Source organism: Scleropages formosus, chromosome 13, assembly GCF_900964775.1.
Source record: "Scleropages formosus chromosome 13, fSclFor1.1, whole genome shotgun sequence".
Classification (NCBI taxonomy): Eukaryota; Metazoa; Chordata; class Actinopteri; order Osteoglossiformes; family Osteoglossidae; genus Scleropages; species Scleropages formosus.
Genome location: NC_041818.1, coordinates 21,632,198 through 21,658,305, shown reverse-complemented (window position 1 = coordinate 21,658,305; position 26,108 = coordinate 21,632,198). Strand labels below are relative to the sequence as shown.

The 26,108-nt window shown below is 43.4% G+C and overlaps 2 protein-coding genes across 3 annotated transcripts; both read left to right on the top strand.

The window, feature by feature from the left end:
- The first annotated feature begins 286 nt into the window (after window positions 1–286).
- On the top strand, window positions 287–20,445 carry LOC108923124 (arrestin red cell). Of its 2 annotated transcripts, XM_018733661.2 has the most exons (15): window positions 287–506; window positions 10,388–10,418; window positions 11,092–11,152; window positions 11,684–11,728; window positions 11,949–12,145; window positions 12,368–12,427; window positions 12,870–12,937; window positions 13,112–13,247; window positions 13,382–13,466; window positions 14,167–14,239; window positions 15,397–15,534; window positions 15,950–16,033; window positions 16,832–16,908; window positions 17,081–17,135; window positions 18,147–20,445. In XM_018733661.2, the coding sequence occupies exons 1-15, from the start codon at window positions 484–486 to the stop codon at window positions 18,244–18,246; spliced, it is 1,233 nt and encodes a 410-aa protein (XP_018589177.1). In that variant the 5' UTR covers window positions 287–483; the 3' UTR covers window positions 18,247–20,445. The 2 variants fall into 2 exon arrangements, with proteins under 2 accessions (XP_018589177.1, XP_029113133.1); XM_029257300.1 differs by lacking the exons at window positions 287–506; window positions 10,388–10,418 and adding an exon at window positions 10,814–10,900.
- A 3,043-nt stretch (window positions 20,446–23,488) lies between these two features.
- On the top strand, window positions 23,489–25,508 carry med11 (mediator complex subunit 11). Its single transcript, XM_029257607.1, has 3 exons — window positions 23,489–23,596; window positions 23,725–23,855; window positions 24,994–25,508. The coding sequence occupies exons 1-3, from the start codon at window positions 23,527–23,529 to the stop codon at window positions 25,135–25,137; spliced, it is 345 nt and encodes a 114-aa protein (XP_029113440.1). The 5' UTR covers window positions 23,489–23,526; the 3' UTR covers window positions 25,138–25,508.
- The last annotated feature ends 600 nt before the right edge of the window (window positions 25,509–26,108 follow it).

The following is a 26,108-nucleotide window of genomic DNA, read 5'->3' as shown; positions in this document are numbered from 1 at the left end:
GCAAACATTAAAGCAAACTACAAGCGAGCCTGTATTCTCGCTTTGTGATTGGCTGTTCCATGTGCGTAAAACCAATTTGAGGCTGTGATTTGGTGCTTCGCTTATCAATTAGCTCCAGTCTCATTGTTTTCCTAAAACGCGGTTTTAATTGGTTTTCCCAAGGGCACGGTGGGAGGGGGTGTTCGGAGAGTCTCGATGACGCACGTAGTACGTACGCAGCGATTGTTCGGCAGTGATGCCAATCTAGGTGATGGGTGGTTAAGTCCCGCCTCCCCCATCTCTCCACCCTGTGCGCCGGGGGCTGACAAGCGAGCGGCTTCCGTCCCTCGACTGCGGAAACTAGCTCGCGAAAGGAGAGCGAGGAGGAGCGCGGAGGCCGAAGCAACCCGACGGGCGACCGTGCGAAAGGGAGGAGGTGTAGCGACATTGAAACACATACTACCATACCAGCGGTATCCTCACACCCAGCAGCGCTCAGAGGAGATGGGCGATAAGGCGGGGACCAGGTAGGCGTCCCAGCCAGCGCAGCGGGGGGGACGAGAAATCCCTCTTTGGTTTTTAATTAGCGCGAAGCGCCGCTGAAGAGACCCGTCGGTGTGATTTTGCTGGAAGGGTGGAGCTGTAAAGCGCGAGCCTCGAGTGCACGCACCGTCTGCCGTTGAAAAGCGAAGCGTGACAGAAAAGTCGTTAAAAACCCGCGGCGCTGACCGGTCCTGTTCGGGATTGCGCTCTTCGCATTTCTGTTGTTACGCTAACACACAGCGAGCTGGTTCCCCCGAAGGGTGGGGTATCCGACTGAGGCTGTGGCTCAGTCAGTCAGTGCAGCGGGGTGCCGGCGGGACTCGGCGCTCCTTGAGTCCTTCGCTCGGCTCGTTATAGTAACCGGCCTCGGTTGTCTTCGTGCGCTGACGCTGGCTGTGTGTGTGGGTGATGTAGCCTCGGCACGGCCACCAGGCCAAATGATGATGATGATTATCACGATGACCTTTGCGGGAGCTTACACTACAGTAACGGGGCTGCAGCAGGTGAGGTGATCGGCGCCGGTCTCACCTCGGTGACGAACACGCTGGCACCTCTGACTGACACACATCTCCACTGAGATCATCTAGTAAAGGGACGTCGTAGTACTCACGCCAGGATGAGGTTTCCTGTATTTATCTATAGTCTGAGCCACTCAGTGGGAAGAGCTGTCTATATCTTGTGTGCTTGAGCAATTCTGGATAAGAAGGTTTTGCTCAAGTTCAACGTGTAAAATAGCAAGACTGCCGAGTTAGTTCCTTAACCGCGAGGCACCTGCTGCTGCTGCCGCCCCCTCATGCACTTATTGTTTGCCGGCTACAGAGAAATGATCAACACAGAAGACCTTCTTCATATTTTGGTAAATCGTTTAGATCTGCAAGCCTGAGTGCTTCAGGAATTTTTTTTTAATTGCAATAATATTGGGATTTACATTACATGTATTTACCAGATGCTTTTCTCCAAAGCAACTTCCAGTGAACTCTGTAGTATTACCAGCCCACACACCTTATTCACCACGGTGACTTACACTGCTAGATACACTACTTACACTGGGTCACTCATCCATACATCAGTGGAACACACACACTCTCTCTGTCACTCACACTATGGGGGAACCTGAACAGCATGTCTTTGGACTGTGGGAGGAAACCAGAGCACCCGGAGGAAACCCACACAGACACGGGGAGAACATGCAAACTCCACACAGACCGAGCGGGGATCGAACGCACGACCTCTCGCACCAGGCACTGTGAGACTGCAGCACTGCTCGCTGTGTCACCTCGCTGTCCATTTGCTAATCATTTAGGTTGGAGTTTATGCACCGTCATGGAAGTGGATGTTAATTTGTTAACCAGAAAATGGAAATCTGTGTGAAGGGACACATGCTGCGGGAGTGCCTCTGTATTTGCATAGCACTGTTTTCAGGTCATCTGCCATGTTTCATAGTTTTAGTATGTGTCTATTTATGGCTTCCAATTGGCAGGGGGAGGTGAAAATATTTCAAATGCTCTCCTTGATGAACTGATGTCTTTCTCCAGAGTGACTTAATGTTATTTACCCAGCTGTGTAAATGGGTAAACTAACTTTTTTACTGGAGCAATTTTAGGGTGAGTTCCTTGCTCAAAGGCACTACAGCAGGAGATGAGATTTGAACCTGTGCCCTTTTGGATCCAGACAGCAGCTGTAGCCACTGCACTACAAGCTGTATCTGCTGATACACACTTCCTATGAGAGGCTTTAGGCAAGGGCAATAACAGGAGGTACAACCTATCCCTACCCTGTTTTTTTTTTTTATCATAGGTACAAATATTTGTGTTTCTTCAGAGCTTTTTTAAACTAAATTAAGACATTCTATGTGTGCCTTTTTTTAAAACCAGTTGGCAGACTTGTTGGATAATGTTGAAGTATTATTTGTGGTGTTTTGGCCATTGGGTTAGGGTTTTGGTCCATTTGCTAATGTCTCCATGGACAAAAATAGTGCAATTCAGTATTGGTGTATGAGCTGATGGTAGACTTTGGTATGTTACCCAAAGTCCGTACCATATCACATTTTTTGTAAGTTTTTGAGTACTTCCTTCACGAATACTCTCTACATCTCTACAAGTATAAAGTTAGTATGCTCAGGTGGGCTGGGTTGCCAGTTGACTTGTAGGGTTCCCCCCCCCTGCCTCTTTTGCCTTTTTTTGCTCTCGCTGGTTTTTAGTTATATATTAGTAGCATAGTGGTTGGAGCTACTGACTTTGGACCCAAAGGTTGTAAGTTCAAGCCTCACCTCCAGCTGTAGTGCCCTTGAGCAAGGTACTTACCCTAAATTGTTCCAGTAAAATTACCCAGCAGTACAAATGGGTAAATTAATTGTGACCTCAACACTATAAGTATCTTTAGTGAAAAGTGTCAGCTAAATGAAAAAATGTAAACTATGAACCCATCTGTTGTATGCCACTAATTCCAGTTTCTTGTTACGTGTATTTTGCTACATTGTGCAATCAGTGTATTGTCAAACACCCTGAGAGCACTTTGTTGGCAAGAGTATTTCAAAATCAATTGATGTATTCATGCCTCTGTACTTTTTTTGTGCCTGTTTCTCATGCAGTTACTCCATGCATCTCATCATTCTTGTAGGGGTTGGGGCTGATGTCCAAGTTTTTCCTGTAAAGGAGGAAGAGGGCAGGAGGTGCAGCTTCTCCCAGACTGAAAGGCAAAATTTGAATGAGTTTGAGCCTGTCCCATGTTAACTTCAGAAATGCAGCAGACAGTTTGAGCATTTACAAGTGTCAAAGAATTGGCATGACAAAATATCAACCAACAAACAGAATTACTGTGTGGTTGTGATGGTTTCAGCCTATTCTTTCTCTTCTTATTCCTGTTTTGCTAATTCCCTTTAGGAAGGATAGAAAATCAAATAGCTCGGAGTTAATCATTGAGTTATTGGCCTATACACTTTTACAAATCCCTCCCCCCCAGAACTGGAGTGTGTCTGTTTTTCTGTCCTGATATAACTTCTACCTGGGAGGGGGGTTTCCTGGAAATTGTTAAATTCCTGCTAGGCACATCCGCTCCCAGCATCAGTATACTGCTGTCCTGGGTTTTCATATCAGCCTTGTGGTGTTTTGCCCTACAGGGGCTGTCCTCTTCTTGCTTGTCTGTAAAGAGTGGATCATTGTCCCAGGAGGAAGCAGAGCCTGTTCACTGTGTGCAGGCCATTGCCATAGGGCTCAAGGCTGGTTAACCCTGACAACTGTCTGCTGGTTGAATGACACAGTAGCAGCGGGTCTTGCAGCAGTGTGTGAAATGTAGCGCTGGGTAAGAAATGGTCGGAGGGATTTATTGAGCACCTGATTAAACATGCGTGCTCTTGCAGGTTCTTGAGTTTTAAGTCTTCTCCTCCTCTTGTTCCTTTGGGTTGGTGAGGAGGAGGAGGACTGATATAGGCCTTCCTACTAAATAGTGTTGCTATGCTTATGAGGAGGATCTGTGGCCCCCCCATCTGATAAATGCACATTAGTTCACCTGTAGAATGGGCTCCCTGCAGTGGCCCTCAGTGTTTCTAAGTGGTGTGCCTTTATAACCCCTGTGACCTCATGTTGACTAGTTCCAGCAAGATTGGTGGTTTCTTGTCTCTTACTGGAGCCTAAACCCAGTCCTTACCCAGAGTGGATCCCTTTTTGTTTCTGAAGGAGCTGCCAATCTTCAGTTATGGGTTTGCATGTGTTGTAGCTGGACCCTCTCACATAGCCTTGAACATTACAGGATCCCACAGGGCTAGCATTTTGGCTTTGCTCCTGCTTCTTGGATAATAAAAGAACAATCTTGGGTTGTGAGAATGGTGTTCTGCTTTCAGGAGCCTCAAGTTCAGTTAGTGTTCTCATTTGAGATTGCTAGTCACCTAATTGGAGCTGTTGGCACCGGGACTGGTCTTACGGTTGGCATGGGAGCTAAGTGGTCAGATTGCTTCAATGAAAGGTCAAGCTGTATAACTGAATATGGTCTATAATACCAAGCCATGCACTACATGGTCTGTTGTGTCCCTCTTTCCTCCTTCACATTCTAGTGGATTTTTCAAATCAAACTTTTCTGCATGCCTCGTGTCAAATTGTTGATTTGCCTAAGTATATAGGTACGTTCTGTTGTGTGACTCTCTGTATGTTTGCCAGAGGCTAGTCCGTCCCAGGTGAGTTTGGAGTTATGCACATTTCTTTTCAATCTCCAGCCACAATATTTACTCCCTTAGATAATGTCAGAAATAGTGTCTCCTCCCTTATATGCCACTGTTGGTATGGGTATGGCCTGTTGCTTCACAAAGCATTTGATTTGTTTCTTCTCTGTTGTGCTGATGGAATACAGGGAAATGTTGCCTAGATGCGGTGTGGTGGGGTTCAGATGGCATCTTCATTGGCTGCATGATTCCAGCAGCTACTCCAGTAGTCTCCTTGCCCTTTTATCTATACAGTCCTGACTGCCATTCTCTGGGTATGTGCACCAGTTTTCCTAAGCTTTCTCTTGCCCTTTCTGGTTTTAGATGTTTCTTCCACCTGCAGTTCACTGCTCTAATTTCTTGGACTGCATGCATGCAGGCAAAAAAGGAAGAGTGTATTTTAAGCAAAGAGCTCTTTTTAGAGTTGTGCAATCCAGAAAGAAATGCCCAAAACCTCAGTGTTTTTGTTTACTTGCCAGTGCATGTGTTTTTGTTAGTATGCATTTATCCGTTTGTATGTGTTGGTCAGCGCATATGTTTGTGCTTTTCGGTGGTGCATATCTGTTTGTGCACATGCATTTTATGCATGCAGAGCAGGTTCCTCTCACAGAGGCCTTCGCAACCAGGATAGGAAGCGAGTGAACCGAATAGAGGAAGTGTGACTACAGCGTGATTGGGCAAGCGTCTGTTGCTGCCTTCTTTTTCTCAGGGGGTCGCACACACTCCCCATCTCTTGCACTTCCCTTCAGAAAAATCCTTTTGAAACTATTTGAACTTACTTGCCAGTTTCTTAGGATTCCTTTTCTGACCTGAGCATTTAGTACGGATTGCAACTTGCCAAATCCCAAAGTGTTTGCAAATCTGAATAATTTTAATTAAGAGCTGAAGAAGTTCATAGTCACTGACACCATTGGCTGTTGTTACACCTCTTTGTAGGAAGGTGGTTTGCTGCACAACTTCTTTAGTTGTCTATAATTGGTGAGCAGAGATATGTTTTCTTCTGTTTCACTGTGTTCATTATGCTCTCTCCACATTAGTTTGAAGGGATCTAAGAGTTGAGTGGTGTAAAGATGACAGGAGCTGTGGACTGTTGCTGTCAACATGCTTACTTTGTTGTGTGGTAGTACCATCAAACACGTTCTTATTGTATCCCGTTGAGGTTAAAAATGGATGTTTTTGGGGATTCTTAGTGCTTGAAAGGGACTTCTGCAAAGTTGGTAACAAACACCAAGTTGTATGAAGGAAACAAATACTAATATCCGCTGCCACTGAAAACAGGTAGCAGTCAATACTAATACAGAGATATGGAAACTTTAAATATACTTTTAATCTTGCTCAGGTAGAAGCGAACTTTAAACCGTCTTAAAATGGACACGGATGCTAATGCTAACTTGTCGTTGCTGGAGTGGGTGTTAATGCTCCCTAACTTTAAGAAAGCTTGCTGAGAATAACATGTCAAGTGGAGCTGAAATGTGTTTCAGAGCTTAGTCCTGAGTGTAATGTGCCAGTAAAAGACCAAATATTTTTAATCTGGGCAAAGGGTAAGACACTTGTACCAACTCAGGTGGGTGGGAAGGCAGGGCTTCCTTTTGGTTGCTGAAAGAAGCAAGAGGTGGGTCTATTTGTGATTGTTCTGCAGCTGTGGAGGACCCCTCCCCCCCCCCCCCCCCCCATGTGTTATCATTGTACATGTTGTTGCTTGTGCTATATCATCATGATCACAAGTGTACAAACCAGCTAATTTGCTTTCTGGCTGCCTTCTCCCAGTTACAGCTGTTGCTTGGCAAGGTTTACTTCCTTTTGCACCTGGAAGGGCAGACAACAGTGCTCACTTTCCCACACTCCCATATGCAACTCTTCCCTTGGTTCTGTAGACATGTCATTGCATCTACTTTTGATTCAGAATGAAAATTGTAGAAAAGCTTGGACTCTGTGACCATTTCCATTTTAAACACATGTATCCCTTTCTCTGCTTGTCAGCTCTCTTGTGTAGCATCTTGCTAGCTTCAGATGCTAATCAGATTTTGGCTACTTTGCTGCTGTAGCAGTGTCTGTCCTGCAGTTCCTACCCCCCATCCCTCATCTAAAACTCTGCAGATTCCAGCATCGTTTTTAATTTCCTGGCTGAAGAAAGAAAAACAAGTGAGAGGGCAAAGGGAAGCAGATTATTTCAGAACCGGATTACCAGCATACCCCCCAGTGTGCCCTGCTCCAGGCCTACAAAGATCGTGTGTGTGTGTGTGTGTGTGTGTGTGTGTGTGTGTGTGTGTGTGTGTGTGTGTGTGTGTATCATTGAACCCCTTGGTTTGTGGAAAGGAAGTCAGATTGTTACAAGACATCCTCTGAACCCACTTTAAAACATTAGCCAAGTCTATTAAAAGTACCATTTATCATCTCATCACCTGACCTGCCACCCACCCGGTGATCATTGTTATGACTTATGTTAGTAATGGACTGTTGTCAGTGTTTGCGCTACTTGGTGGTTGACCCTTTGTCTCTGTCCTTCCTTGATCTTAGCATATGCAGAGTCAGCTGACATCAGAGGAAGTGTGTGTGGATAGCAGGGTGGCAGGAAGTCACATGGTCACATGACCAGAGCTTTGGTTTAGGTGTTGAACTTAAAATGTCAGTGAGAAATCTTTGTGCATGCATGCACAGTAACACGGAATCTGATTGTCTTGAGTATTTGAGTTTTGCATTTATTTCTTAGGTGCATGGAAGTCTCATGTGCTGGAAGCAACATGCTGTAGGAAAACTATTGCTGTATCCACATCCCAGGGTTTCAGAGTTGAATTAGTCCTAAATTCAGAGTTCAGTGTTCTTATGGTCTTTGTATGACATTGAATAATCTGAGTGTGGCACTGCATCTCAGCAGCTCAAAATGCCTATTGGATTGCTAAAACAGATTTTTCAGTATGCATGGACTGATTTATCACTACGTGTGTGTTTGAAACCAGTGTTTTCACACTTGATTATTGTTTCTATTCCATAACAGCGTCACATTTTTGGGAAAAGGTACTTGGTTTTCTGTAGCTTGTAAAACACGATACATTAGCATTTAGTAGAGTAAGGGACTAGTCCCTCCTTTTTTGGTTAATATGCTTATATGGGGTTCTGTAATTTTTCCTGTGGGTTTTTAAGTTTTATGTGTTCAAAATAGAATTTACAGAAAAAAAATTCTCTTACGACATGCACGCCATTCTCACACACCAGGCATTTTATTCACTTTAAGTATACTTATCTCGGGATGCACTACTGACACAATTAAAGCCTGCTCTGTGAAAGGTCTTGTTCCATGGATAGTTAGTAGGCAGAATTTTGAAAGTCCTAGAAGTGCCTGAGATCCCACTCCAGCTCAGGGGATTGTGTGGTTGCCATTGGGTTGGAGAACAGCAGGTTTCAATATGACCCCAGCTTTGCACTGTGGGGTTTGCATTGTGGGTTTCCTCTGGGTACCCTGGTTTCCTCCCACAGTCCGAAAAAGGTGCTGTTCAAATTTTGTGGTGACTCTCCCTTTCCTTATTGTGTGTCTGTCCATTAGAGTGAGTATTCATGTGCCCTGTGCTGAGCTGATGTTTTGTCTAGGACGTAAAGTACCTGAAACCCTGCTCTCATCGGGACTACATCTGCATCAGTGCAGCTCAACCTAGCTAAGTGGTAAACATAAATGAACAGATCAATTAACTGTGATCCAGGACTTTTTGGTGTATGACAGTCTTACTTTCTCACACACCTCATATCTTTGTCCACATGTAATAGTTATTCATACACCCATTAAACAAATTGATTTGAAACAATTGCACAGAATCAAATTAACATGCCCGTATTCAGTATTTGAATTTAGTTTGCTGCAACATCTTTCATTAGCACTCAGTGTGCAGCAGTGATCAGAAATAGTGATATGTAGCTGAATTTCGAATGTTTAACCTTTGCCATGCTCAAAAGAGCTTTTACATTCTTGTAAGAGGTTCCTGTGCTTGTATACATACATTAAGCACCTGTTGTACTGGCTGAATACAGCCAGCTCAGCGGTTAGATATGTTAACACCTCTGGTGTACGGATGACTTGGCAACCATCGTCACTTCTCTACATTTTCTCAGTTGCATGTCCATTTTGTAGTTTTGACATAATTGGGGGGGTCTCTGTGGCAGATATCAATATGGTGGTATCTCACTGTGACTGAGGTCTTTTTGGTTGACTTCCCAGCATAGTTTGACCAATACTTATTTTGACTTGGCTTTATCCTGTTGTCATAGTAACATGACAATGCCCCATCTGGTTGCCATAGCAACTGAATGAAACCTATTTTGTTGTGTGCGATTTGTGCGTGTTGTACCTCTGCTAAATGACCTTAAAGCTAAATCAGTGTTCAGCCCGCACTGAGTATTGATTGACATGTACCTCTGTCTCATGAACTGTGTGCTTTCACTACAATAATCAATCCCTGGAGCTTTAAAGAGCTGTCCTGTGTGTGTTTGCTAGCTCTATGTTTTTCTTTATTTCAATGAGTGCTTCTGTGCTTGTTTTCTGTACATCTATCCTTCTGCATGTCTCTCTTTGCGTATGAGAGGTGTGGGTGGTACCCTGGGGCCGCTGTATTAATATGACGACTTTACCAGAGAGCGCCAGGGTGATGTGCCTCTTATGTTTAGTTTTTTTTCATCTTTAATTGTGCGCTTTGCGCTATCAGTGTGGAGGGGTGTCGGTGCACGGGAGGCAATCAATGCTTTCACTTGCATAAGTACCATAGACAGTTTATGCCAAGTAGTGTAATAAGGTAGAATTTGCATGGGCTTGATAATCATCTTAAGAGATTTTGGAACAGATACTTTGAGTTAAAGAAATGCATGTTAAGGATTTGTTTTTGTCCTCCGCTTAGTGATGGAGGTCTTTTGCCATCTGTGGGAGAGTCCCTGTGGTTAAGTGAAGGACAGGAAGTGGAGGCCTTGTCGCACACCATCTTGTTCTCAAACTTTGCCTTCCTGCAATCAGCTGCTGTTGCTGACTTTTCTAATGAACTGAAAAGACTAAGTGCCCCTTCCTCCTTCTTGCATTCTTCCTCTCGCCCTCTCTTCCTCTTTTTCCTGTCTCCCTTCCCCCCTACTCCCTCTTTCTCTTCTGTCCTTACCTTGCTCTCCTTCTAGTAAAGGAAAAATTCTAAGAATTATTCAGTGAAGGGTCCGGATGAGAATGTTATTGGTATTTTGTAAACCCTCAGTGTTTTTATTTCAGTTGCTATGCTCTTTTCCTCTTGTATCAGGCTGTGTTCCTGAGTGTTTTGACACCCTCATTGTCAGACTTCCTTTCAGCTTCCTTTTATGCCACTTGCTTCTCTCCCCTTCACTCGGACCGAGCTTGGGGCGGGAGGGATGGGGCATTTGCGAGGAGTGTCTGAGACATTAAAGGTAGTCTAGTTTGCAGTTGTTTCTGTTTTTGCTTTGTACGCTTCCTGTGTGCAGTTGATTGTTACTTCACCCTTGGTGTCCTATCGTCAGACACTTGGGATCATAATAGAGTTTGTACCTGAGGAAAGGGCACACCTGTGCTGATCTACAAGCCTTGGAGCTGGCTTTGTATATACTTTATATTATTGTAGTAATACCCAAACAATTACAGTGGATAAGGCTTGAAAGCTTTGCATTTACATAGATTTTCTTTTTCCCCCCCTCCAGAGTCTTCAAGAAGTCTAGCCCCAACTGTAAGGTAAAAATCCCTGTTTTTATGCATGTATGGGTTTTTGACTTATTTATACTCTGTGTGTAGGGTGTGCCTGCAGAAAATGAGGCGGTATCCTTGTTCTGTCCCAGTGGACTGATTCATCTGTATAGGTCTCTCTCTCCCTAGCTGTTTTTCCATCTGACACTTCCTCTTTCCACCTAGTTAAAGTAGCACATTCCTTTTTGTATCTCTCTCTAATTTTTACTAGTTCTTATACTATTTCCTTCCCCCCCCCTCACCTTCATCTCTCTCATCCCCCTCCTTCCTAAAAATTTATTTAACCTGTAGGAACTATCTAGTTTAATTGTCTCCTGTTTTAGCTCTTACCTGTACTCTGTAACTGCTCTTTCTTCCCTTAATTGCTTGGATGCGTGTGTGTCATGGAAGACGTGGTGTGTATGGATGATGTGCTCTGTACTGTACAACCTGGGACAGTTGTCTTCAAGAAGGGAGTTGAATATCTAGGGGTCAGTTTGGGTTCATTTTGTAGTGTCACATTGGGTCACCTTGACCCTGGTTTCTTGTTTGTTTTACTGTGGTGCAGTTGGTTTATGAGCATGTTTGTTTTTCCACAGTGAGCTGCTCAGTCAAGTTAGTCATCGCTGGGTATTCAGCAGGGCATGTGTTTGTGTTTCAGTGTTTCTTTCTTTTAATACAGCTGACTGTCTACTTGGGGAAGAGAGATTTTGTGGATCACCTAGACCATGTGGATCCAGTGGGTGAGTTGTTGACTTGGGCTTGGTGAGAGGTTGGTAAGCAGTGCTAAGCTAGTGAGCACATTTACATAGCACAGGCTAGCTCCATGTTCCTTTAATGTGTGTGATGCATTCTGTAATGAAGCTGTTGCCATTGATGCCATATTGTTGTGTAACTCTTAACCTGGCCTTGGGATTTTGCTTTTAAATTGTCATAGTGATGTGTCCCAGTAGACTTAAGTGTGGTTGAGTGGTTAAATTGAGTGTCACTAATGAGGACAGCAAGGCCAAAGCAAGGGAAAACCTGAGGTTTGGTGTTACAAATGCACTGCAAATTAGCGGAAGAAATAGTTGAAATCTGATAAACAAAATGGGGTACTGCACATATTGGGAAGAAGGAAGCACCTTTTTCATTTGTTTAAAACTGCATGGTATGATGAAACATTCAGTCTCACTTAACCAAATCAAGTGAAGTCACAACTGTCTTCCTCTGTGTCGAGCAGAGTTTGTTCTGTTTGGACAGAAGGACACATTTCTTCTTTCTCACTTCTGTAGATGGTGTTCTCCTGATTGACCCTGAATACCTGAAAGACAGAAAAGGTAGTGACAGGTCATGGCTATTCACTGGCATTGTTCCTGTTCCTCCATCTTCCCCCCCCCCCCCTTCCCTACTTTACCTTATTTCTCATCTGCACATCCTCTCTGCAAACCCTCTGCAACACTCCCTTTCTGTGCTACATACTTTTTATTCCTGTTACTCCCTTCCCCTTGTGTTTGCACCCCCCCTTTTTTGATATTGCTGCAATTTGTGGCTCCCCAGTGTTCGTGACACTGACGTGCGCCTTTCGGTATGGGCGCGAGGACCTGGATGTGCTGGGCCTGTCCTTCAGGAAGGACCTCTACATATCCACCTTCCAGGCATACCCACCTCTGCCTGAGGAGCGTAAGCCCTACAGCCGTCTGCAGGAGAGACTCCTAAAGAAGCTGGGCCAACATGCATACCCCTTCTACTTTACTGTAAGTTACTTCTCACTCACTACTTCAACACTAGTTACTTATGCTCATGTAGGAGAGAATGCTTTGAACCTGCACACAGTACCAGGTTCAGCTTCACTTGTGAATGCCAAGTTTTGCTCTTATAAATACATTGTCTTATGGCTGTGTATGAAAAATGTTCTGCTGAACTTTATTTTGAGGTACGTTTGGTTGTTGGATTCACCCCACTTGTGTCTGTGTTAGATTCCTCAGAACCTACCCTGCTCAGTCACTTTACAGCCTGGACCAGAGGACACTGGGAAGGTAATATGACACTGCACATCACATGACCTGACATCTGTATACCCTGATACACACCTTCTACCCTCATGTACATTCTGTACACATTCTTTTTCTGTGATTCACCTTGATGGCATAGCCTCACGCATGCTCTGTGCCTTAAAATTCACCTTTTTATCATTACAAGCTGTATACCACAAAGTATGCCCTTGTATGTGCTATATATGCTCTCGGTGCTATAAACTGTGCATCCTGATATACAGTGTATATTCACAGTTGTACATACAACACTCATATGTAGATTCTAGAAGGCATACAAATGCACATGACCTGCAGCCATATACCAAGCAAAAGAGATCATGAAAGGAGTCCTTCACATGTGCTAGCTGCTTTCACGTTTTCTTCCTCATCCCTGCCCTGTCTCTCCACTTAATTCACATCTGCTGTTCCCCATGCCATGCCTCAGGCCTGTGGGGTGGACTTTGAGATCAGAGCATTCTGCGCCAAGTCTGTGGAGGAAAAGATACATAAAAGGTAAGACTGTCCTCTGGTTTGGTTTTTTCATAAGAATATAGTCTGAGGTACGGACAGGAGTATGTGTCTTAATTACTATATGTATAATAGTCATGCGAGTACATTTGTACTGTACATGTGAGTAAATGTATAATATGTATTATATAGTCGCTGTGTGTATATATTCTGTCACAGGAACTCTGTCCGACTGGTTATCAGAAAGGTGCAATACGCTCCAGAAACTCCGGGCCCCCAACCCACAGCAGAAACTACCCGTAGCTTCCTCATGTCTGACCGCTCTCTACACTTGGAGGCCTCCCTAGATAAAGAGGTGACATACACTCCAGAGATGCATGCATTTTACTTTGTTCATATTTGATAGTGTGCTCAGGTACATGTGAAGGACATACATGTGCGCAGATACTGTGCATGGACTGCTGCTTACGTGCACTCTTTGTCTCCCAGCTCTACTACCATGGGGAGCCCATCAGTGTGAATGTCCATGTTACCAACAACTCCACCAAAACAGTCAAGCGGGTCAAAATTTCTGGTAAGGCACAGAGGATGGTCCCTGTTCACAATCACTTGAAAGATTCAATATGCTGAGGGGTTGTTTTTCTCTGTCTGCACACACATGTTGGATGCACATGCTGCTCTCTGAACCTCTGCCTTGAGTAACATCTTGTTCTCACCCTACTGCAAATTTTTCCAAGAAATTCTGAAATAAATTCAAAGGTTAGACAGAAATGCAATCCAGAAAAGTCTTAGCACTCATTCTGACTAATGAAGATGTGTAAGAGTTTCCTGAGAGAACATATTTCTTGTTTTCATAATGGTGAGAAATTATGAATGACAGTTATATAAAAACTTCAGGTTTTCAGAAAATGCTGCTTAGTTTACCACAGTTCACTCTAGCCCCAGTTACAACTGAAAGAAAGGGGGGGGGGGGGGGAAAACAGCTTAAGAAGTTAACATTGACATAATGCAAAATTTAAAGTAGGTTTTGAGTATTAAGGAATTGTGGCATCTCACACATTGCACTTCATTAATATTTAAGTTTTCAAGCTTTTTCTGGAGGCCTTGATGGTCCCAGAAGACAGTTACTGCTCTATTTGTGTCTGTGAATTTGGTCTAAGAGCCTCTACCATGTAGCTTATCAACTGTGATGGACTGTAGTAAAGGCCATACATTGTGTAGCTTCTTTAGCCTCACTGATGTGTCCCTGCCCTCCTGCCCCTCTCTGTCCCCAGTGCGGCAGTACGCTGACATTTGCCTATTTAGCACTGCGCAGTACAAGTGTCCCGTGGCACAGGTTGAGGCAGAGTGAGTACTTTCTCCCCGCCCTCCATCTTTCTCCAGGCTCTACTGCTCCTGTCTGCTTCATGGCTTTTTGGCTTTCTTCCTTTTTTTTGTGTTCTACCTTCTTCCTGCTCTCTGCCCTCCTTTTCAGGTCCTCTTGTTTTGCTGTCCTGTTCAAAAAACTGTTGTATATGGAAAAACTGAGTACCATTAAGCAGACTACCCCACTGTGAGTGTGACTATGTGATACCAAGTTTTACCAATAGCTAGTCACACACTGAAACACTTTCTGCGCCTTGCGATTTTATGGGTGTGTTAACCTGTACACTTAACATTCCTTACATACTGTGCTCCAGTTAGCCCAATCGGTAGGTGTTACCAGCCTTGTCCCTCCCCTCTTCCTGGTTTAAGCCAGTTCAGAGCTGCCAATCAGGCTCCTCCCTTTTGTTCTGTGCCTTCACTCGTCAATGGCCCTACGTGGCCCTGCCCCCCTGCAGTTGTCACAGCGGATGTTCTCTCTCAGTGCTGCAGGTTACAAATGTGATGCTGCACTCCTGTGACAGCTACAGCAAAGCTGTCGGCCGCATAGCCAGACGGTGAGTCGCTACGGCCTCCCAGTGCTGAACCCTACGCGTTTGAAATTTCCCCATCAAAAAATAGTTAATGAATGAGCCTGATGTACTCTGAACTGACCCCAAATCCCCCTCTCCCAAATGGAAGTCATGTTCCTGTTCAGTATGTGACAGTCACTCTGAACATTCAAATCAAGCTTCAGGCCTCTGGCTTTCTATGTTGTCTTGCTGTCATTAATACCGTCCTCCCTTGTAGGGGATGCCCACAATACCTCTGCCCTCAAAGGACCTTCCTCTCCCAAGGCCTCCTTTCTGATTTCCTGGCTTCAAACCCTACTCCCACACATGTGGGGTAATGGGGGCAGGGATGATTTTTATTTTTCCAATTTGCATTTACGTAAACTATCTTGCAACCTTTGTCTCTGGTCTGTCTGCCTCTATTATTCTATACCTGTACTATCTGTCTACATCTGTTTTATTTTTGCAGTATTAACTGTACAAATCTCACACAAATCCTGGCACCAAACATGTGAAATGCATATGTGTGTATATAAGATGTTTTATGTGTGTGTATATATATATATGTGCTTTTTGCTATCCAAATTCTAGTGACCAGGTGTCTCCCAGCTCCACCTTCTGCAAGGTGTACACTCTCACCCCCACGCTGAGCAACAACCGGGAGAAGAGAGGTCTCGCGCTGGATGGCAAGCTCAAGCACGAGGACACAAACCTGGCTTCCAGCACCATGTGAGATCCTTATGTCCCTATATGTTCCAGAAGCTTCTTTACTCACACACAGCTTTGCTTGTGTTCTGCAGATGCTGTTTACCTTGTAGACACCATAGATATGAGCACTCTGGTGTATGCTGGGTTTTAATTTCAGTGTTAATTGTTTTATTACTGTAGCGACATGGTAATTTGACTACTAAAGTCACCTCACCCTGCTGCATGACAGCGCTCTCCTGGGCATAACCTTTGTGTGCCCTCTCTTCCATATACCCTCTTTACCAGATACCTTATTTACCTGTCATAAGCCTTGAAGAAATACTTAGTGCTCTATTTGTGTTTCTGACCCATGCTTGTGTGGCTGTAAGCTCAATACAGCAACCTCTCTCTCTCTCTCTTCCCCCCCCCCCCCCCCCCCCCCCCCCACTGTCTGCAGTGTGAAAGATGCGTCTAACAAAGAGGTCCTGGGGATTTTGGTGTCTTACCGGGTCAAGGTCAAATTGGTTGTATCACGTGGAGGGTGAGTTTCTATTGTGTTAACTTTTTTTCTTCCTCTCTCCACACACAAAGTATTTGCTGTGTGTAAATTTATACAGCTATATGCAGTTATGTGTATTTTACTACCTACTTGCATGGCCTTCACTGGAACATACCCCTCAGAACTGAGGAAATTGATTGGGCAAGGCTGCTGCATTCAAGGCTGACTTATGGTTTCCTTTCAGGGAAGGACAGTCAATGCTATTTATCCTTGCTATCACATTATCTTTCATCTAATTAGAGCTTAAAATTAATTCAGAATGCTCTTGAAGGAGAGTCTATAAGTGTTTGTGAACTGTCTTGCAGTCATTTCCTGTAAGTCTTATCAGTCAATGCTAGGAGGCTCCAGTGAGGAACTCATTCTGAGTATGACCTTTATACTCTTATCAGTAACCCCTGGCTCCGCTAATAGAACTGAAGTTCCTTGTGAACACTGTTAGATCTGGGTTTGACGACTGTTTGATAGTGTTTTAAAAATCTAATGTTGCATATGGATGGTTTTAGGCTTTTTCTTGGTCAGCAGAGCTTCTCCTTCAAGAACACCAATAGCCATTCTGTATCAGAGGGTTCCTGATTTTGTGTCGATTCTGAATTCTAGAATGTTTTTCTCAAGTTGTCATTGCCTAAATGTTTTTGAAATCTTTTATTTAACAAGGGATTTTAGGGAGGTTAAGCAGAAACCCACCAGAATAATGATTGACTATGGTCTTCAGGCTATGGAAAAATACAAATTGTAAAGGTTCCACATTTGTCAATAAAGCACTGTTGATTTGTCTTTAAGCGATGTGTCTGTGGAGCTGCCCTTCGTCCTTATGCACCCCAAACCCACAGATCAGTCCAGCTCCAGGCCCCAGTCAGGTAGGGTCATGACACTGATATGTTGAACCTCCACAGGGACTAAAGTGTTAACCAGTATGTTGGAGGCTCTGTAGATAGCATTGCTCAATGATGTTTACGTGCTGTAAGTATGATTGACCTCGTCGCTCTCAAGTGGCTGACATGAAGCGAGATCATTGTTTCTGTCCCACAGCTGTACCCGAGCAGGATGCCCCTGTGGACACCAATCTCATAGAGTTTGAAACCAAGTGAGTGTCTTTTTTTTTTTTTTTATGCTTCTGTGTTTCGGCTTTCTGTAAATTGTTTGTCATGCCCAGGATTTCCAGGTTAATACACAGCACTAATTTATACTTTCAGAGCATCTGTTTACCCAAACACCATTGAACTGTAGAAAGTTTCACAGTAAATGACTGATTTTATGCTGTCTTCAGTTGATCTTTTGGAGTGCTGCAGGCTGGTTGCTGCATCTCAACTCAAGATTATCCTCAGATCTGTGGGATAAATTGACAGGATAGGTGTTTGGATTGATCAGGCTACCTCAGCAGAACACTGCACAACAATCAGTTGCAGGGGCTAGCTGGTAGCATAGTGTTGCCTTTGGGTCCTTATGTTGCAGGTTTGAATCCTGCCTCCAGCTGTAGTACTCTTGAGCAATATACTTACCCTAAATTGTTCCAGTAAAATTACCCAGCTGTACAAAAGGGTTGATAATTGGAAGTAGCTTTACATTGTAAGTCAATTTGGAGAAAACCCTCAGCTAAATGAATAGATGCAAATTTAGATCGATCATTGGTGTGTCAGATGCCTGTGAGTCTGTTTCCAGCAGTGGGGGGGGAGTTGTGCTCCTGCTGCAGCTGATGTGAAACTGCTCTTGTACCGCACCATGTAAGCCACCACAGAGGAGCGCGCATCACCTGCCCTGTGCTCCAAAGAAGGTGGTGTTGAATACAGTGGAATTTGACACATAGCTGGAAATGATTAAAATACAGCCATGCATTGTGTTTAGATTGTTACTCAGAAGCAGCTGCATCCTGTGTTCTGGTTTGGGACTTACTGTAGCAGGAACCCTGACTGCTAAGTTGGCCTCCCTGATTTACTGCATAGTGTCTTCCTGCAGGTTAAGTGAATTGTGTGTCTATGTGGTGTTCTCATTAGGATACTTAGTAGCCATCAGGCTCGCCACTTCCTCCCTGCCGATGCTAAAGCGTGTTTACAGACGAGTGGTGTTCTGATAACGAACTAACTTCTGCCCCTTGCAGTAACTTCTCTCAGGACGATGACTTTGTGTTTGAGGACTTTGCTCGCCTGCGGCTGAAGGGAATGAAGGACGACAAAGATGAAGATGACCACTTCTGCTGAAGGCCTCCCTTTCAAGGGCAATGGGCCAATGGGGACATGGGTGTATGGACATGGGTAATGCCAATGGGAGTTTGTTTAAACCCTCTCCTCTCTCGCTACCTGTTCTTGTAACTGTAATGGCATTGCTGATTGGTTGTACCGAAGAACGTGCCAGAAAAACATGGAGAGGGTGGAGTTGGGGGGGGGGGGGATGTGACATTTATCATTATTGGAAACTATTTTAGAACTGGTTCAGATGGAATCATACTTTTTAATTTTAGGTCCCATTTCATATTAAGTGGGCAAATTATACTTATGTAATTACATGATAAGCACGATGTAAATCCAATGTAAGTACCTTTTTTAATTAAATGCAGTCACTTATGTGGAACACAAGTTTACGGCTTACGTAATTGCACGTTATCTCATTAACCCTAACCGAAACTTAACCCCAAGGCCACATTTTTATGTAATCACTTTCTTGCATATACAGTACTTTGTTTTGCAGATAAGTATGGACTGTACGTATTATTGTGTACTTGGTGTACTTTCTGCTCCCTCAGTGTAAGGTGTTGCCATTTTTATTCAAAACAAAGCAAGCGAAGTGCATAGAGACCTCAAATATTTTCATTGTCTTTTTATACCAAGCATTTGTGGAGTGTTGCTCTAGAACATCTGCATTCTCGCAAATGCTCCCATGACATTTTGAAGCAAAAAGGCAAGAGGCAAATGGTGTGCATACTGTTTGTACACACACCCACAGACATATGGTCACACATGCACAGTCAGTCAAACTTGGTTTCATTGCTTTTTCACAGAGTGGTGCAATGAATGTCAGGGTTTTTTCCCCCCTCCTGCCAAAAATAATAATTTTCTGCCAATTGTGACTTCAGGAATTAGATGCTATAATAGACAATGATTTACTTAAATCACATAAGTAGATCACAGATACACAACCACTTGTGCTAAATCACGTCCAGACACTGCCGAGCATACTTATGCACGTGTACATACATGGTCACTTCGCAGTACAGGCACATGCAGATGCACACGGCCATATCCAGTTACTGGCACATGTTTATACACATGGTGAAGAAGCAGTAAAACAAAGCCTGGAGATAACAGCTCATTGAATTTGCCAAAAGCCTTTACCTAATTTGTTAAATCAATGTTTGAATTTTGCACCGAACCTTTACTGGTTTTATGAAATTTTAGTGTATCATCGTACTGCTCATGACAGCTAGTCACTTTTTTTTTATTTTATTTATTTTTTTTTTTGTGTGCGTGCTCTAGTCTGGACCAGTTCCTGCTGTATAATGAGTCTGTATATGATGGACTGGTGGATGGGTGGGTGTGTGTGGCATGTACACATGCTTTTGGGTCTCAGGCTCTGAGGTGCTACCCTCATCGATAGAAGCAGTAGTGTTTGCTGTTTATTTTAGGAGTTAGTGTGCAGCTGAGATTGGACTCTACTCCCTGGTTTCATATGGCAACCATTCTGCTGCATCTTTGGAGCAGGAGGATAGGGTTAGGTGAGAAGGGACAAAAAAAAGAAACTTATTTTTTACTACCATTATTGCTATAATCACCAGAGATGTATAAAAGTTGCCATTTTATTTTTTGATTTTTAGAATATTTTATTTTTTATTAAAGATGAAAATGAACTAATGTGAATGTCCCTTTATTTTTATTTTTACAGGCAGTGTATTTTATTGTAGTTCTAAATATGAATCCCGTCTGTCTTGAGTAGCTCCGTGCTATGTGGAGAGCACTGTGGTCTAAGCCGGTACCACAAGTGGTACAGAGTGACTTGAAGCTCAGTCCAGGCCTCACACTGCTGTGCTCTAGTCTAGCAGTGCAGCCAGTTGTGTTGCTTCTTGTTCCCATTTCCCCCCTTAAAGTTTGCATCTCCACCCATCCTGCTGAGACTCGTCCAGTGCATAGGCCACTTTGGCTCCTTCGAGATGATGATGCATTGCGTTGGGTGTGGGAGCTATAAACTGTGTGGAAGGGGAGAAGGTTTTGTAATTCACTTATACTTGCTACAACCAACATCTTTAATACAGATTTGGTCATCCTGCCTTAATGTAAGGTAACTCATTCTTTTTCCACCTGAACAATTTGTGGAAGAGATGAAATTTGTCAAAGAAGAATTTTGGTTGCAGTAGGTTTAATACTTGGTGCAGAGCAGAGTTTCTGCCCTGTCTTCTGGGTGTTCATGTATGCTGTTCCAGTTGTCTTAATTATATTTGGCTTGACTGAGCTGTTATGAAATCCTGACAGTCACATCTGCTAAAAGCTACAAATGACAGCTCCCTGAAAATATTTTCTGCTTGCTAATAACATTGTAAAATTTACTAAAACTTGGTTTGCCTGATTTGTCTCACATGAGACAAATAGGTTGAATACTCATTTGTATCAAAGTTATAATAAATTATGAAGGCCAATAATTCACAAAGCACCCATTTGGAATTCAGTGAATGGTTCAATTTATATTTCAAATGTCATGTATGAACAACTCATGGAATTTTTTTTTTTTTTTTTTTTTTTTTTTTCTCCCCCCCCTCTTTTTAATAAACACAAAAAAGTGCCTCAGATGAAACATTTCAGCTGTATGGGCTTGTATAGGTTTACTAAAGTACACTGAATTCACTCAACAGAGTTCAATAAACTTAAGAGCTCAAACCAACATACTTGGAGTCCCATTGACCTTGTTATAGAGCATTCTGGTACAGGACAGAGTAAAAATGTGTTTTAAATTGGCTTCCTGTCAAATTCTTGCTGTATAAGTCCTTTTATAAATCATTAATAATATTCTTAGGTTCTTTGAAACAGGTGGTGAACTATATCAGAGCCTTAACTAAAAACCTTTATACACTGGCATTCTCAGAGTGCACTGAAACATTGTTCAAAGGCTGGGTTGTCTTAAACTTGGGATGGTGTTGATGTTTCATGAACAAGCAGTGCTTTGACAGCTGATGTACAATGCATGCCACATACCCTGCTGTAAAATTCACAAACTTTCCATTATCAGTTGCATCGATGTCTTCTGTTCATGTTTTCTGCACACGGTGTGCATTACACATGTCCATCTACGCTCCCAAAACAAGCCACAGCCCCTGCTGCATGATCCTGCCATACTGTTCCTGTGTTGGACAGAATGCTACACTGTCGCCCAGCCCCTTAACAGGGTCTAATTTTTCACGGGATGCTTGTTTATCTAACCATACAGTAGAGGATTCCTTGTTATGACCAGGATGCAGTTTTGACTGTATGTCTGTAAACCAGTCCAACTTGTTTTCCTTTAATCTTTATATCAGTCAGGCTGAACAGTGAGGAAACTGCAGTGTCAACTTTTAAACTTACTTGTATCAATTATTTTATTCAGGGGAATTAAGTTACTACTAAAACTGTATCGAGGGGGGGCTTAACTACTACCTGGTAATTTAACCCATGACAAAGTATGATTACGAAACTATATTGATACTAAGAAAAACAAGATATTGTAAAAGCAATATGTTATTTTACTCAAAATGGAACAATATCAATGAAAAGTAGTTTTTTAAAAACATTGGAAGTTTTATGTTGCTTCTTTATTTTGTACTGCATTTTAGAAAATGTCTAAAGAGGAAAAAAAAAAAAAAAAAAACCTGAACTTACAAAAAATTGTCTGTCTGTTCATTTCAGTGTCCGTTTGTGAATGCGGCTGTGCGTGCAGTTGCTTTGAGTGTTTCCATTTGCAGACAACTTGTACTTTATCACCAGAACTGTGAAAGTGGATGATTGTGTTAGATGTTAAACATCACAAAATAGTATGCTGGGTTTTGACACCTTCATTCCTGATGTAATGGAAATTTTTTGATCTGGGGCTCGTAACACACCCCTGGCCGCCTTTTCTGCAGCGTTGTGGAAAAATGATGCGGGGGTGACAGAAGGGAGCGCTGGGAAGCAGCTGCCGCGAACGGACACCAGCGGAGACGTGACACAAGTCAGAACCCATCTCTGAGGCCCCTTCCTTTCCTACAAGGTTCCCCTGTCAACTGAGAATGTATCCCTCAGGCTGCTTCAACAGCGGAAGGGGGGGGAACAGCAAGTGAAATGTAACTTATGACCTCCACTATGAGGCATGTGACTTGGAGGATGATAAATGACTAAGTACCATGGAATAGTTTGAATATATGTTTGTTCCCTCCTCCACTATCTATTTCTACAGCTTTTATCCCTTCCTCCTCCTTCCACCCTCCTATTCATGGCCTTACGTTTGGAAAGTCTCAGGTGTTGCGGCCGAGTGTTTTGATGTGTAAATCTCCTGCAACAGGGCAACACGTGTAAAGTGTATATACTGTAAAGTGTACATACAGCACAAAAAATATGAAGAAGCTGGGCCAGCAGGTAGTGTCCTGCTTCGGATGTCACCTTGTGACCTGAAGGTACCCTCTTCAACCCACTCCTGCTGCAGTGTTGCTGATCAAAGCACTTACCCTGAATGATCAAATAAAGAATACACTGAGAGTTGAATTAAAAATTGTATGTACTCTTGGGAAAATGCATAGAGTAAAAAGTGTAATTTTTATGTAACAAACTAAACTGCATAGGCCTTTATAAACGTTAGTGGTTAATAAAAGAACTGCCGGATCATGCTGTGAGCGGTAACAAAAATGAACTTTTGTGTTGTAAGAGGCGATGGCGCTATGCTGAGCCCTTCATATGTCTGACTAAAGCGTGCATCGTGTACAGGTTGTGTAAATTGGTCAGGAAGATAAACGCGCATCAAAGAAACGCAATAAAAATGCTTCCAAATGGTGAAGCTCGGATTTTCACCAAAATTCTCGGATGGTTTGTGCCTGTACGGCCACCGTACCGATTCTGCACAGCTTCCGCTTTGAGAATAGTAGTAAAATCGTAGCTTTTCACGAGCACGTAAGTTTTTTTTTTTTTTAGTCCCATAGTACCCAGTATTTTTTGAACACAAACAAACAAACAAACAAACGTTTTACTTTGACTTGTTATTGTTATAGCTGAGACTCGTAAGTCAGTTAGCTGCTGAGCGACTCAGTTTCACTTAGCTTCATGCTTAGCATAGCATAACAAGTGATAACTCTACCAGATTATATGTAAGTGTTTAGTGTGACAATGTGTATTAAAATGTTTGTCCATCTAAAATGCAAATGCCCACATGTCAATTCTCTCTTTAAAAAAAAACAGCAGTCTGGTTGACGCCGGTTGTGTTAGGCTTTTGCTCGTATGTGTTGTGTCCGCAGACTGAATCCTGACCTGAGCAGTGTGATCTCGGTGGAATTCATGGCCAACGACCGGCTGCGAGCGCTGGAGGACGTGGAGAAGGAGATCGCGGTGATCCTGCAGTGTGCCGGTCAGTAGCAGGTTCCCCATGGCCCGTGTGTGGCTCAGGAGTGTGCTGTTCCACATATTCTGCAAAAAACACACTTGACAAGTGACTTGTAATAAGTCCTGCTCTCGCATTCCCCTTCCCCCCCTCAGGGAACGTGGTGCTGGAGCTCTCGAAAGAGAAGCCCAACGGCAGCCTCCTGGATCGCCAGCTCAGCCAGTTCACCAGTGCTGTGAACAGGGTGGAAAGTGAGCTGAGCTCCCAGATCCGCTACCTCACGCAGGTCAGTGTAGACATGCAGTCCTTGGCTGCCAGATCTGGACACTCCATAGCGATGTGTAAGGACCTAGGCAGAGCGAGAGACTGGAAGATAGCTTATAGGTTGGCGTTCAGGCTGGTCAGAGAAACATGCGGCAAGTTCACAGCTCTTGTACCTCAAAGGTGTATATATATACACACACACTTTCTGAACCGCTTCTCCTATTCGGGGTTGCGGGGAGCTCGAGCCTAGCCCGGCAACACAGGACGTAAGGCTGGAGGGGGAGGGGACACACCCAGGACAGGACACCAGCCTGTCGCAAGGCACTCCAAGCAGGACTCGAACCCCAGACCCACCGGAAAGCAGGACCCGGTCCAACCCACTGCACCCCCTTCAAGGGTATACAGTACTGTTTTAGGCACTTGGTTGGAGAGAAGAAACTGTAAAGTGAGAATGCTTCCAAAAATAATGCTCTTAATTAATAAAATTCCTACAAAGCCTAGTAACATTATATTATCAACCACTGCTTGTCCCGAGTGGGGTTGTCTCGTGTCTGGCAAGTCGAGTCCTGCTTGGGGTGCCTTGCGATGGGCTGGCGTCCTGTCCTGGGTGCATCTCCTCCCCCTCCGGCTTTGCGCCCTGTGCTGACGGGTTAGTCTCCGGTTTGCCGTGACCCCGCTAAGGATAAGCAGTTTCAGCCAGTGTGTGTGCGCATGTGTGTGTACTTTTTCTTTAACAACATACAAAATGCTTACTGTTATCTTTTTGCAAAAGGAATGCTTGGAAATCTAAAACATGCTCTTTCCCATTGACACTAATGCAGAAGACATTAAATAACCATCTAAAACAAATATTTTCGTGAAACATCTAAGTGCCTGATACTTTTGCACAGTACTGTATGTGTCAACACTTTTTTGTCACCTGTGACTTTTGGTTTTTCTCTGTGAGCCTATCTACACACAGTACAGTAAATGACAGGGTGGCATGCACAAGGAGTGGTTTGCATCCAGATACAGACATGCGTACACTAAGTAAAAGTCATAGATTTGAGAGGCAAATGCACATAGGTGGGGAACTGCAGATGGATTTGCATCTTGTTTCACTATGAGATAAATGTGTAGCCAGTGTTTATCCCTACCCCTACTTCCAATTCCCCCCACAGGTGGCCACTGGCCAGCCACATGAGGGCTCTACGTACTCTGCTCGCAAGGACTGCCAGATGGCGTTGAACCGTGCAGAGTACGCTCGCGTGAAGCTTGGAGAGTTGGGCCGAACCTGCGAAGTTCTGTTGGATCCACAGACATGAAACATCATCCACATATAATTCAGACTGCTATAAGCAATCCCCTATCCCTGTTTTTGCTTATTGTTCAAAATCCTGCTGTCTATTTGAAAACCACATCTGTGTTTTTAATCCTGGAAACAAAAGTGGACAGTGGTGGCTGCTGATGTAGTCTTTGTCCAGTTGAATTCCAGAGGATGCTGACTGCTGGACAGACATGTCCCTTGGGGTAACTTATCCCTCCTACAGCTGAGTGGTACAGCCACTATGACACAAGTACAGCTTAACTCAGAACTCGGAAAGGACTTCATGATGCCAGACTTGTACTTGCGTGGTTGCAAGAAGACATGCTTAATGGTATTTCTGTAAAATAAAGTAAATGGTTTTTAAATAAATGAAAGTGACTTTGTGACAGTCTTGAACAGTTCACCTATTTTATCTCTGAAGTAAATATTATTTCAAGTTGATCACAATATGAAAAAAGGTGTAAATGGACCTTGTTGCTTATGTCTGATGCAGTGGAAACAAGATCCAGCTTCCCAAAAATGAACTGGTATTGTTCCACACAGAACAGTATTATACTACATCTGCTACAATAGACATCCAAGTCACCAATGTGCTATAATAAATTATACTAAAAACTGAACATGGATTTTAAAGGAAATCTTTTTACATAGTCAAGGAATAATGACAAGTCAAAACTAAACGGCATACATAAAAGGTGAATGTAACCATTTAGATCACACCTGATTCCTAAAAAAACTACAGACCTGTGTTATAAGGTTTGCTTGAGACTTTCGTGTCTGCAGCTATGTCTCCTTCTCTTAATATAATGCATAGATTGTACTTTTGCTGAGATGTACGTCATTTTGAACAAAAGCGTCTGCTAAATGAATAAATGTAAAATATGTGAATCATCATGTTAACAAGCAGGAATGTCGAGAATCGAGACGAGAGCCCCGTTCCCAAATACACTTTTAGTTTAACTACCTGCC